The 13,763-nt window shown below is 40.9% G+C and overlaps 1 protein-coding gene across 2 annotated transcripts in view; it reads right to left on the minus strand.

Moving 5' to 3' along the window:
* Positions 1 to 13,763, minus strand: part of CEP85L (centrosomal protein 85L) — a 181,468-nt gene that overhangs the window by 106,715 nt on the left and 60,990 nt on the right. Inside the window, exon 1 of one of the 2 annotated variants that reach the window (XM_075202979.1) lies at positions 2,169 to 2,581. The exons of the other annotated variant lie outside the window; for it this stretch is intronic. Coding sequence (XP_075059080.1) covers positions 2,169 to 2,223 — 55 coding nt within the window. The 5' untranslated portion in view covers positions 2,224 to 2,581. Of the gene's footprint in view, positions 1 to 2,168; positions 2,582 to 13,763 lie in introns of those variants that run through there. 2 annotated transcript variants of the gene reach the window in all.

Here is a 13,763-nt window from a genome sequence, read left to right on the forward strand (position 1 = left end):
ACAAACTCCACACAGATAAGGCCATGGTTGGGAATTGAACTCATGACCCCAGCGCTGTGAGGCAGAAGTGCTAACCACTTTGTCACTGTGCATACAGAAATGTTACAATACTGGATATATAACTATAATTATATGTAACACACACGCAAACAATGAACAATCCAGTATGTGAGCAGGTAACTAAACTTTATATGCAGAGCAAATGTTTAATATAGTCACAAGGAATCTATGCCAAAATGACATTTAGAGGAGTTTTTTCTATTATGGTTATTTCTGAGTGAAAACAGCTTTGTTACTGTGCATGAGAAAGGGTCCTGCCCTCAGTACATAGGTGTTCTGTATCAGCATTGATAAGCACCAGATTATTTCCATGGGCTAACTGTATCAGCAGCACTGCATGGCTGAAGAGGATGAGAAGCATCATGGGAAGAGAAGAATAGCCAATGCCTGAGACACGGCCTGAATCCATCCCATTTCCTCTCCCCTTCCAAATATAAGCATCATAACATAAAAAGCATACTACACAATGTGCAAGAGCCATCAGATGGCATACTATCCATCCACAAGTTATCAGATGCAGTTCTTGAAGGAGCACCCATAACATACCTTGATAAAACCAAAGCCTCCACCATATTTTAACAAGATTCAGCCTCAGAAACATAATTGTACCCAAATGCATCCTATGCCACAAGAATTGAAACAGTGCTTTGTGCCCAACTACATAGCGGGGTAATTTACTTGAAGAAGTAACGAAAAGATGAAATGCCAGGACAAAAACAGAAAGTTGCCATGGCACACAAATTCAATCACTGAGAACAATAGAAAGACCTTAGGGGAACATTAACGCTTAAACTGCTTGCAGCATAGGCAGCAGGCTGTGATAGTGCTAATCACACAATTAGGACTAAGTAGGATTGTGTGTGACTAAGAGCTCAGACTTTGAAGGCAGCCTTCAGCATGACAATTGTCAAATGAGACATCAAGCTTATGTGACAAACAAAAAAAAGAGTATTGACAGGAGGTGGGTGCACAAACGTGAATACTTGATAATAAATTCAGTCTGCACTCCAATGAAAACCTTTAACTATTTAAACCATTTAAGGTTACAATGTCTGTACTATCAGTGGTTGATATATTCACAAAAATTACAACCGAAACAATTATTGCTTACAAGTAAAGCTATTCATGCGATTTTCTTTTAGGGGCAAGTAAAGTGAAAACAAAAATAACAGTACTGAATCCCTGTTACAAAATATGTAGGACGAATGGCTGGCTGTTCTGATCAGTTAACATCCAGTAAACTCACTTCCTTTAAATGAGTCACAGTCACCATGTAGCAATTAGGTGGCCAGAAAGCGCTTGTTGATAAAAGCACAAGTCAAGATGTGTGTTTCAGACATAGTTCAATGTAGTTTATGTACAGAGTTGCAGTGCTTAGAACAATCTCGGAAACACCTTTTATGTGCAACTTACAGGAATAGGGGTTCCTGCAACAACCACCCGTTTGCATTTAAAAGTACTTACTATAACTATATTAGTGTGTTAAACTGTAAAATGCAGTATAAACAATCCCTGGATCATACCTGCAAGTATGTATTGTATGTAAACATGGTATAGGCCTTTGTAGACGGAATCCTGACTGTTACTGATTGTTGACTATGTACTCTGGATACTTAACACTATTGTATTTGAATAAGAGCTATTCCACTCCTCTGCAAGCCAGAAACACAAACATAACATTTTTCAATAATCCTGAATGAGGACACATCACTGTTGACCTACCAAAATAACCAGTGCATATAAGGATTCTTACTATTCAGCTAGCTAGGACAAGTAGTCCTGAGCACTGGTTTAGATATCAAAATGTAGACTTACAGGGCCAGGTAGAGGTGACCATCTCCTTTTAAGACAAAACTGTGCTTACTTAAATGGTTTCACTACTCAATCAGGCAACTGTATAGTTACTACTATGTAAAATAAATCATATTTAACTGTGTAAATAGAAAGAGAGAGCTCTGATGAGATTTATATCCAACTCTGTGTGTAGCTCAGTTACCCAGCTACATAACGGTGCAGAGCAGCATTCTATTGTCTGATTAAGAACGTGCTGTATGCATCTGCTGGGGGGCTGTCAGTCCCAGAACAAGGGGGTCTGTAAATTAACCTACCTGTGGTGAAACTGTTGAATCCGGATCCGTAATCCGAGACCATCCTCCCCCACATACCTGCGGGGGGCGTCACACTGGCTCAGGATGGGAATAAATGAAACGTTCAGCAAGCGATAAAGTGATTACTAAGTATAGATCCAGGAGCTCAGGGCGGCCTGTGTAGCTGGGAGATCTGCAGACAGATCACTGCTCTGAGCTTGGCTCAGGATCCCGTCCTGGGGATCCTCCATGTACTACTCCACAAGCAGACATGTCTCCTGCCCTCCTCTGATCTTGGTGTGAGTCTGTGCGGGTCTCCGAGGGCTCAGGGCCGGGATGCTGGGACTGACTCCTGTCTGGATTGCATGCTTGGAGGGGGTGGGAGAGCTGAGGAGAAGGAGGGGCGAGAGCTGAAACCAGAGCACAGGCAGTCGCCTGACACCTCCAGTATACTGCAAGTCCTGGAGCTTCAGGAGGAGCCAGAGACACATGCTCACATAGCACATAGATGCACGTATATCCTGGCATATATACTCTACTGTAATGTGTGTCCTTGGAAATGGCCATATTTCAGTTTTGACAAACAGTACAATACAGTTTGTGTTTTTCTGCACAATGGACAACGTTTTTAATATCTGTTGGTATGGTATACTGTGGGTTTTAGTGAATTGGAGTATTTAAATCCTAAAATATGTCATTGAACATTTAATAAACGTAATGTCAAAGTCCTGATACTACTGCTTTTTGAACACCCCCCTTCATAAAAAGTTTCCCTTGTATGTTTCTACAATATCGAAAATATCGGTAACCCTGAAAGTAAAGCTGGGTACACACTACAAAGTTTTCATCCAATAATCGGCTCAATCAGCCAACATACGACCGCTCGTTCAAAAGTCGGGTCAGTGTGTACAGTGACACAATGGTCGAAAGTCTGCTCTGATTGTTTTTAAAACACAATCAGAGCGCCCGGGCAGCACACTCTCCCTGCCTGTCACTGCCGAATGGACTTGCACATATTGTGCAGCCTTAGGTGTCAAAAAGGGGGCGGGGCCTAAATTAATATCAAGTATTTGTGTGCTACATGAAAAAGCAGCCAGTATTTTCCTTGCCTGCAAAATAATAAACTAATTTGCACCCCTTGCATTGTAACATTGTTTGTCCAGGATCAAATTTACTCCTTTTTTTTGCCTTGCTCTTCTTAATGACTCAAGTCCACTATGTGCAGGTCCGGGTCGGCAGAGACAGGCAGGCAGAGTATGCTGCCTGGCAGCTCTGATGGGCCTGATTCATTAAGGAAAGGAAAGCAAAAAAATGAGTAACTTTTCACCTGGGCATCATAGATATCTGCTGCTTTGCATATCTTTGTTTTACTGAGCAGTCCCCATAACAGTGTATGGGCACTGCTCACTAACGCTATGTACCAACAGCCGAATTGAAATAAAAAACATGTTGATGTACACCAACTGAAGCTGGTGTACATTAACATAATTGAAAAATTTCACTGAACCAGCTCTGCTCTGAAGAGCAGAGCTGCGCAGCGCATGTGTGGAGGGATCAGGTGATCCCTCCATGTCACATGCCTCAGGTTCTTTCATTCAGGCATCTCTGTGCGCATGCCCGAGGTTACCGATTGGCGCATGCACACAGGGATTGAAAGAGGATACCACGTCGCAAGCAGCATCGCACAGGGAGGAGAAAAAAAGACTCAAGTGAAAGGTGAGTGCTACACTTGACAGGAGCAGACATTTTTTGTAATGGCTGTTACTGTGTTGATTTTTTTATAAATATGATAAATCTTTCAATCCGCATCTATGCAATTATGAATGAAACTTTTCAATCCCCTTTTGCTGTGCTTTTGTAAATAGACCCCTATATCCATAATAGTAATCTTATTTATAGTATGTTGTTTGTCAATTATTCACCTTTATTTAATAAGAATGGGACACAGTGGTTGTGGGTGCCGGATCTGTAAGGCATTGGTAATAAAGATTTGATGGGCAGGCGATGATGGGCCCAGGGGAGCAAATTTAATCCGGACCTGGCTCAGACATGTAAAATAGTTATTTTTGTAGAATGTTCTTTAATTACAGATACTAATGTGCGGTATTCTTGATGAAAATATACACATATAAATTCCCTGCAAATCACCAGTATATTACTGCATGCATTCATTCAGAAGACTACAACTCCCAGACTGCCTCTGTGAGGTTCAATGCAAATGGGGTCAGACATTTTGGGGTGGACAAACTGCAAAGTACAGCCGCAGGCTGCTCACTAGAGCCAAAGACTGTACTAGAAGCATGAACAAAAGAGGGTTTACCACCGCACAAGAAAAAATGTGTAATCTATCTGCTTGTCTCCTCCAATAGTGAATAAATGTTAAATAACCGACCTGGGATATTAGAATACCAACCAGGGGGTGCACCCTACACAATATCAATAGTACAGAATAGAAAGGAGAAGGGTGTAATTGGGGCACTCCAAAGAGATGATAATAAAATGTAACCTTTATTGGTATGCATTAAAATAGGGGTAGAGAAATAAGCGAAATAAAAGAACAAATAGTAACATACAGTGATACAATACAAGTTTAAAATGCAAACTATGTTTGCAAGAGCTCCTACAAACGACACTCAGCTGTATGCACAGAAACTGAATTAAGTTTAAAGTGCCACTGTGGTCATGATAAACCTGTAATTAAGCAGGTGTACTTCTGCATATATAAATGGTCTGGATATAACAAGAAGATCTCCCAAAATAATGAGATCTGTAACTAGTGCCAAAGTCCTTAGCCAAATAGTAACATCGAGCGCTAAGGATAGCTATCTCAATTTATAGTGAGAAACTGGCACTGCAAATAACAGACGGTTGCCGCAAGTGTAGTGAAGTCGGCAATAATTGACCTCTGATCGCGGGATTATGTGATAAGTTCCCTGCCTAAAATAACTGGGGAGCGATCAGAGGAATAAAGATCCAGATTAACCTAAAATAGCAGATAAATGTAGGAGCCCTGAAACGCCAACGCGCGTTTCGCTGGGCTGCTTCTTCAAGGCTGGAGCTCCTACATTTATCTGCTATTTTAGGTTAATCTGGATCTTTATTCCTCTGATCGCTCCCCAGTTATTTTAGGCAGGGAACTTATCACATAATCCCGCGATCAGAGGTCAATTATTGCCGACTTCACTACACTTGCGGCAACCGTCTGTTATTTGCAGTGCCAGTTTCTCACTATAAATTGAGATAGCTATCCTTAGCGCTCGATGTTACTATTTGGCTAAGGACTTTGGCACTAGTTACAGATCTCATTATTTTGGGAGATCTTCTTGTTATATCCAGACCATTTATATATGCAGAAGTACACCTGCTTAATTACAGGTTTATCATGACCACAGTGGCACTTTAAACTTAATTCAGTTTCTGTGCATACAGCTGAGTGTCGTTTGTAGGAGCTCTTGCAAACATAGTTTGCATTTTAAACTTGTATTGTATCACTGTATGTTACTATTTGTTCTTTTATTTCGCTTATTTCTCTACCCCTATTTTAATGCATACCAATAAAGGTTACATTTTATTATCATCTCTTTGGAGTGCCCCAATTACACCCTTCTCCTTTCTATTCTGTACTAGAAGCATGCAGAGACAGTTGGACACTGCAACAAGTTCATGAAAAATTTGAATTTTTGGTGCCAGAATGTACTAGAAGGCTTCAGAAGATTGTTTTGAAAAAAGGGGAGGAGCCAAAAACAGACTGGTGGAAGCTAGTGAGTTGTGATGTGTGGCTGCTGGCTGGGATAATGGAAGATCTTCCCACAGAGAGCCATTGAGAGCTGTTGCTGAACTATTTCCTAAGAGATGTTTGCAGCAAAAGTATGTAAAAGCTAGCCCAGAAGGAACCTTTTTAGAGTACAGGAATAGACCTAGCTTGCCACTGCCCATCAGATGTCAACGGGACCCATTTGAAGACAGATACGTTTATGGTTTATTTTGCTTTCCTATGTTCAAGTTATTTAAGTGAGACATCAAACTGTGTTATTAAAACCTATGATCAGTACTGTAATATTGCTAGTGAGAGGTTATGGTTCTATCTGTAGGAAGAGTTTATTCCAGCCAAATCAGCTGCATTTCAAGTTTTCCGCAAGGTGACACAGTGTGCAAGGGACATAGAGAGAAATCATTTGTCACAAGAGTTAGTCAGTATTGCATAAGAAGTTCAATTCCATTGTGAAACTGCCTAAAATGGTTGCTGCGGAGAGAATAACAATTTGTTTAACTCTACATTTGAGAGATCAATTATTGATTTAATCTTGTATAAGGAAATAGGTTTCATGTGTCCAGCTGAAACTTCACTTTAACCTGTAGATTACAATTTACCCCTGTGGGTTCTGTCTATTGTAATGTGACCCTAAACTACAGTAATTTCTGCTAAAGCATCTAACCTGAACAAGCTGGATTAATCCTTGTTGCATCTCTACAAATTTTGTGTGATAATTGTTGTATATTACACTAAAAGTCTATTGTGATTGATTTGTCTAGATAGTCTACTGCAGCTGCATTTAGTGTAATTGTCTAATTAACCTGTTAGCAACCAGTTGTCTCTCAAAGTATTTATCCAGTGAAACCCATTTCACTGAAGCATAGTGCTTAACTTTGAAGTGGGATATATTTATTCAGTGACCTATGTGTTGTAGTGATTTATGTTTGCATATTGCTGATATTGTTATAGCAACATTTCTTAATTGTTTATTTTGTGACGTTGAATAACCTTGCATATTTAAGATCTCACGGTATTACTTTCCTATACTACTGCTACTAGTTTGCCACGGTGGTAAAATATTACGCAGCAAGTAAAAAGTATAAACCAACGATTTTGTGCAGTTTTAGCCCTGTGTCTCTTGTTTAATTCCAACACTACTGAGGGGTATCTTTGCCCCTCTACCATACCACTTGGCCTATGGAATCCTATCTTGCACTACTTCTGTGGTGTTACACACAGAAAGGAGTCTGTCTTTTTATCTTCCAATATACAATTATACACATCTTTACCTTTAAGGGAATATTTTATTTAGTCCCAGGAATCTGGGAGCCCTGAAAATCTGGGATCTAAGGATTTTACAGGGTTCATAACCATAATCTCAAGGTCACACCATGTTTCTCACCATGTTTCCTTATTAGTGTCAGTTGTTTTTCAATTACCAGCAGCTGTTAACCAATAATCTTGGTGATTTTCATACTTATAAGCTAAAAATGAAATACCCGCTTCTCTTAATTCAGGCATATTAAAATGACTGATTGTAAAATCACTGTTTAATACTGATATAATATTGTGAAGCATCTTTTCACTATATTGTTGTTGAGTTACCACAACAAAGAAATTTGTATAATAAATCTTATTTAATAATGATTAAAAGTTTAACAAAGCATAGCAACCAGTCATACTTTGGCTTATAAATCACATTCATGAAGGTACATGAATGGATGCATGAAAATGGCACAAAGAAAAAAAGGCAATATTGCCCACAGCACCCCAAACCCATTACAAACATGGAGGAGCAGCGCGGTTAAGAAGCTGCCGACTGTTGACCCTTCATATTACAGTGCCACAGTGACAATAAAGACACTGAGTGAGTGATAATATGTCATTCATTTAGTATGTTAGGTGCCCTCTACAACCTGAAGCTCTAAGAAATCACCTAGGTTCCCCTACTGGTTGAGTCGGCCCTGGGTGGGCAAAAGGTGGCCCAGCAAACTTTCAACTGTGGCCTTTAGCTCTGTGCCCATTTTGACTTTGTTGCAAAGCAGAGAACAAGTCTAAAACAGAGTTAACGTCTTCAGTGTCATGTGAACTCTCCTGCAATGAAGCAAAGTCCCGCAGCACATCCAGTCGGAGAAGGTAGGGCAGTATTTTTCCCTTCTCTGCGGGCTGCAGCTGTAAAGGTAAGTCTTTTTAGACTGTATATTATCCAGTGAGTGTGGGGAGACTTGAGTGGCATGGGGGCAGGCGGGGCTGGAGGGCAGGGGGGCAATCTGCCCCCCTGGGCCGGTCCCATAGTGGGCTAACTTGGGCTGGGTCACTGGGCCATCTGTATATTTTTTCATTTAAAATAAGCTGCCAAGTTGAGTCTCGCCCCAGGGCTAATGTTTGCCGCCCCCTGCCCTCCCCCCCTCCCCGGCATGTGAGGGAGTTTTGGACTGTAAGTGGTAATCTGAAGGCATGTGGAAACAGTCTATGGCAGGTGGTGGTCTGGGGGCATGTGGGGACTTTTGGAGCAAGTGTGGGATGAGTGTAAATTTTGGTGCTGTTTTTATATTCTTAAAATTCAGGGTAATGTGTAGTCCTGAAAGTATATCAGGTTGCTGTTGTTTACTGCACAAGCAAATAAATAACCACAAATATACCTAAAGGCAAAAGCCCACTTATTGAAGCTCAACAACGGTTATTACCGGGCCAGTGAAAATGGGACTTCGTATCACTGTTATTAATAAGTAGGTACATAACAGCATACTTACCAACTTTCTGTTGGTGAAATCCGGGAGCCTGCAGAGGAGGTGGGCGTAATGGGGGGGCGGGGCTCCAAGTGGCGTCATTTTGGACCTGCCCCCATGACGTGATGACGCAAAATGCGTCATTTGACAGCGGGGGGCGGGGCCAAACGCCGCGATTCACCGGGAATCGCGGCGTTTGGGACTTAATTCTGCCCACTTCACTAGGAAGTGGGCAGAATTATCCAGATGCGGGGGATTGCCACACTCGCCCGGGAGCCCGGGAGACTCTCGCAAAATGCGGGAGTCTCCCGGATATTTCGGGAGAGTTGGCAAGTCTGCATAACAGTGATACAAAGTGTAAGGGAATAGTTGAAATAGACTATACTATTAGAAAGGTAGACAAATATGAATAAATAGAAATCTCTGACAAAGTTAAATTGTACTTTTGAAATTGGTTCATACAGAATCCAATGTTTTGGTGTTTTGCCAAGTATCAATAGTGTGTGTGTGTGATGTAAAACTTTGATACACATGTTGTTTCTTTTTCTCCTAATACATACTGTAGTTTTAATTGTTGTGCTGGCTAAATTTATGATGTTCTGTGCAACAGTTACATAAGTAAGTCAATAATGCTTTCAGTTAATATAAAACCCTGTTTATTGACACTTGGGTTAGAGCTATTTATATGGTGTGGAGTCACTATGTCACTTTGCTGTGTAATAAATTAATTTAGGGTTTGCTTTTAATAATAGGATCTCTGACAGCTGAACATTCTGCTTTGGCTAATATTTCCACAATAGTAAGACTGGTACTTGTTTCCATAAACACTAGCAAACCCAAGCACAAAAAAATACATCTCGCCTCTCAACATTCCTGCATAAACTAACGCAGGGAATAATTGTCCATGTACAACAATGCCAAATCACTTAGAAAAAAATGAAAGAAAACATAATTATAAATGCACATTTCCCTTACGTCAAATGAACACATGTGCCTTTGACAGAAAGGGGAATAGTTATAATAATCATACATATGCTCAAAACTAATAAAGTTGCACTACCACCTAGGGATTTATTTTTAAAAGGTGACCCCAGTACTGTGGCTTGGGGGAAGGAGCCAAAGTAGGGAAATATTAGGGAAATATCTTCCTGGGCGTTAGTGCCATTTATTCCATTCTTGCCTACTCTACTGGAATTTCTGAAAAAACTCTCCGAAATTCAGGGAGAGCAGGCATTGTCCCGGGCATGATGGAGGTGGGGCTTAATGAAACGATTTTGCGTCATTGAGCCCGCCACCTGCTATGAAAATCCGTGAATTTTAGCATTTCTTAGCAAAGGGCGGGGCTGTGGTGTCGCAATAGCATCATCACGTCCCCTCTTACCCCCTGTCACATGACCTGTTGGTTTATTATTACAAGTCACTATCATATTCATCATTAACCTGTGAGTGAGAAATCATGGTACCATTAGAATTTCAAAGTATACGCAGTTTCCTTCAACCAAAACAATATTAGTAAAATAAACATTTACTTTGATGCAGAGCAAAGGTTTTCCCTTTGAAATGTCCCAGTTTTGTTTATGTATCTATCTGCTAGATCACAGTTGTTATAAGTTGGCGTCAATGGGAATAGTGGTCATTAGTTCACTTAGTGCCCTTTTTACAGTTATCCTATTGCTTGTCAGTAGAGATTTCAGATTTTCATTGAAGTGAACATTACATGCTGAAGCATTCAGAATTGTGGGTGACCTTCTAAGATAAAATGCAGATATTGTGATATGATAATATCTCATGTTTTCTACTCAGCAAATTGCAGCTTAGTAATATTGCTGATGTTACAGCACCCAGAAAATGTGTCTGAATGTCATCTAGCAGCAGCCAGGTGTAAATGATAGGATTTCTGTTTATCCCAGTATACAGTAAAGTTAGCAATGAATCCTTATACCTGTGTTATTCCACAAAGGCAGATATATAAGTGCAGGTCTGCTAGCATTGGCATGTATGTTAAGGCTCGGATTTACATCTATTTGTACAACAGGCCATATTTTCTTTGTAATCTGATACTACGACCTCTCCATCTCCATCATTGTACATGGCCCAAGTCCCCACAGCATCCCATCTTCAAAAAAAATTATTGTAATATATAAGTGGAAATAATTCAGGATTCAGACACAAATAGTAAACTATTAATATACAAAGTAAGGAGACAAGAGGGAGTTGCTACAAGCTCCATTTCCACCCACATCAAGGATACTACATATAAAATCTACTATAGGTGATATTATACCCTTGATAGACTAATGTTTCCTAGAGCTAGCCCCAATTGCTGGAGCGAATGGGGCCACAGATAGGGGAAGGCTGGGCTGAGAGCAGGGGAGCATCTGCCCCCCGGGCCAGTCCCATAATGGGCTTCCTTGGGCTGGGTCACTGCGCCATCTGCATTTTTCTTCCTTTAAAAAAGGCTGCTAAGTCGAGTCCTGCCCCCTGGGCCAAAATTTGCCAGCCCTCCCCTGGCCACAGAGGAACTATGTTTTATATCTAGTGGACCTCTCCCCGTCAGACTCCTTCTGGGACAGAGTACATTATCAAATAAATGGTAGAACAACAGAGACTGAAAGATTCCTGGTACTTTCTACTCTGTCCACCTACCCAAGATAATAGTGTACAAAGCCAAAAACTGGTTTTCCACTTAGTGGCAGCAGCCAAAGAATTAATCGCCAAAAAAAGAAAACAACCAAAAACTTCTTCTATCTCTGCCTTTCAGAAGTACTTCTGACATATTGCATGGATGGAAAAATTAACATTCTTCCTCCACAACAAACCACATAAATTTGACGAGATTTGGGCCCCTTTTTTGTTTTACAAAGAGTCGTAGCCACAATAGTTGCTCTAGAACACTCTCTATTCCCTAATCCTAAGCTTCCACCGATCTATCTATAGACCCTACCCCAGGGGAGGGCTGGGAAATTTTACCCAGGGGGGTAAGACTCGATTCAACAGGAACATTTTAAAGGAACAAAAATACAGGTGGCCCAGCCCAAGGTCGCCCACTATGGAACCGGCCCGGGGGCTCCAGCCCAGCCCAGCCTGCCTCTGCCCTACCTCTTTTCAAGATATCCTGAACCTCCATCATACCACCTAAGGTAGCACCTCTTTTTTTTCATACTGCTCTGTCTATTGTCCCTTGCACCCCCTCACCATTTTAATTTCTTATATCCTCCCTTTTTTAACTATCATTTATCATAAATGTTAGTTAAAGATATTGTAAAGATATGTTACACCTCTGTGTTAAGTAAATGTAGCTAAGTAATTTTTTTAACATTATTTAACTAATTAAGGCCACATTATAGCAATTCAAATTGGGAAAAGCAATAGTAGACTAGTATCCGGTGGTAATCGCTTAACCGATTACGATAACACCGACACACATCAGACCTACAAGAAAAACACGATTGAAGGAAAAAATGACAGGTATATTAACATACTTACCTTGAAAACGACTGTGCACATCTCCGATGGCAGCAGAAGGCTGACAGGACCTTCTTTTGACTGCCCAGCTCTCCGACAGTACTGTGTGACGTCAGTGCGCCCTTCATGCCTTTAAATTTAAAACGGCAATGTAGGGCCCTGCAGGGACACTGTTTAAACAGGGTCTAAGGAAGGCGATTTTCAGCTAAACACGGGCGAGTTTGAAATCGCCTCAAATCGCGAGAGATGAACAGCAATTTTAAAGATCAGATGAAAAATCGCTACTTAATACATGTAGCGATTTTGAACTTCAAATCGCTGGTTATCTCCTGCAATTCGTGTCGATTTTAAATTGCTGAAAAAATTGCAGCTTGATACATTTAACCCATGATCATTTCAGCCAATGGTTATGACAGATGAAGAGCACAGATCTGAAGGTAAATCTTGTAGAATATGTGTAGTGTGTACACATGAAATGACATGCTGATCATTCCTTTTTTTTATCATTCGTTGGTAAAAACGTATTAGATACCACATCAGGAGAAAATTTCTGAATTGTGTACCCAGCCTAAATGTAAATTCAGCAATCTATAGTGAATTAACGTGGTTATATGGGAAAATTAAGTGTTTCACATCACAGTAAAATGAGATACAATCAACACCTATTGAAATGTTGTAAAAAAATAAAATTGTATGTAAATGTAGAGCAGAGAAAGGCAGCAAGTGTCATGTTGTGATCTGTAGTTCATTATTCTTGAAGAAGGTAAACTAATATGTTTCTCAAGCAATTTCATGCTTTGTGCAATGTATCTCCCCTCCTCCCAGCCACAAGGCACCTTTAGCTATTTTGCATGTGTTTGTAAGACCCCACACCCAACTCAGGTATCAAAGCTGTTATCTGAAACTGAACTCCAGGTGTATTTTACATGTTTTTGCTGACCAAACAGAGATAAAAAGGTTGTTGGGACACTGGATAACACATTTGCTTTTAATTGCTGGACACAGGCACTTCTCAACTATCTAAGCCCTGAAATCAGTGGTAGTCATATTTCAGATGGTCAAATAATACTGACATGAATATCCCGACACCGTAAGTACTGACAAGGAGAAAATACCTAATAGTGTAAATATCAACATGGAGAAAATCTCGAGCAGTAGGAAGCCTGGCTAGTGGAATGAAATGCGCCATCTTGCTAAACCGGTCTACTACGACCCAAATGGTATTGTGTCCCGCAGAGGGTGGTAGATCAACTATAAAGTCCATGGATAGATGTGTCCAAGGTTTAGCAGGAGCGGCTAACGGAACTAACTGCCCTACCGGGCGAGTCCTGGGAACTTTGTTCCTGGCACAAACTTCACAGGACAGGACGTGACTTTTGACGTCAGCAGACAGAGACGGCCAATATACGGTACGGGAAAGTATCTCTAGTGTTTTGTAGATGCCAGGATGTCCAGCAGTCTGACTGTTGTGTGCTTCAGCAAGAACTGTCTTCCTTAGATGAACTGGGACAAACAACCGTCCTACCGGAGTGTTGTCAGGAGCCAACCTCTGAAACCTTTGTAAGGTACAGCTCAGATCTTGAGTTAATCCGGCATGGACCATGGATACCGGAACAATAGGCTCTGGGTTAGTGACTGGGGCATGATGTGCCAGAAAACTTCTGGACA

The sequence above is a fragment of the Mixophyes fleayi genome, chromosome 3 (assembly GCF_038048845.1).
Source record: "Mixophyes fleayi isolate aMixFle1 chromosome 3, aMixFle1.hap1, whole genome shotgun sequence".
NCBI classification, from domain to species: Eukaryota; Metazoa; Chordata; class Amphibia; order Anura; family Limnodynastidae; genus Mixophyes; species Mixophyes fleayi.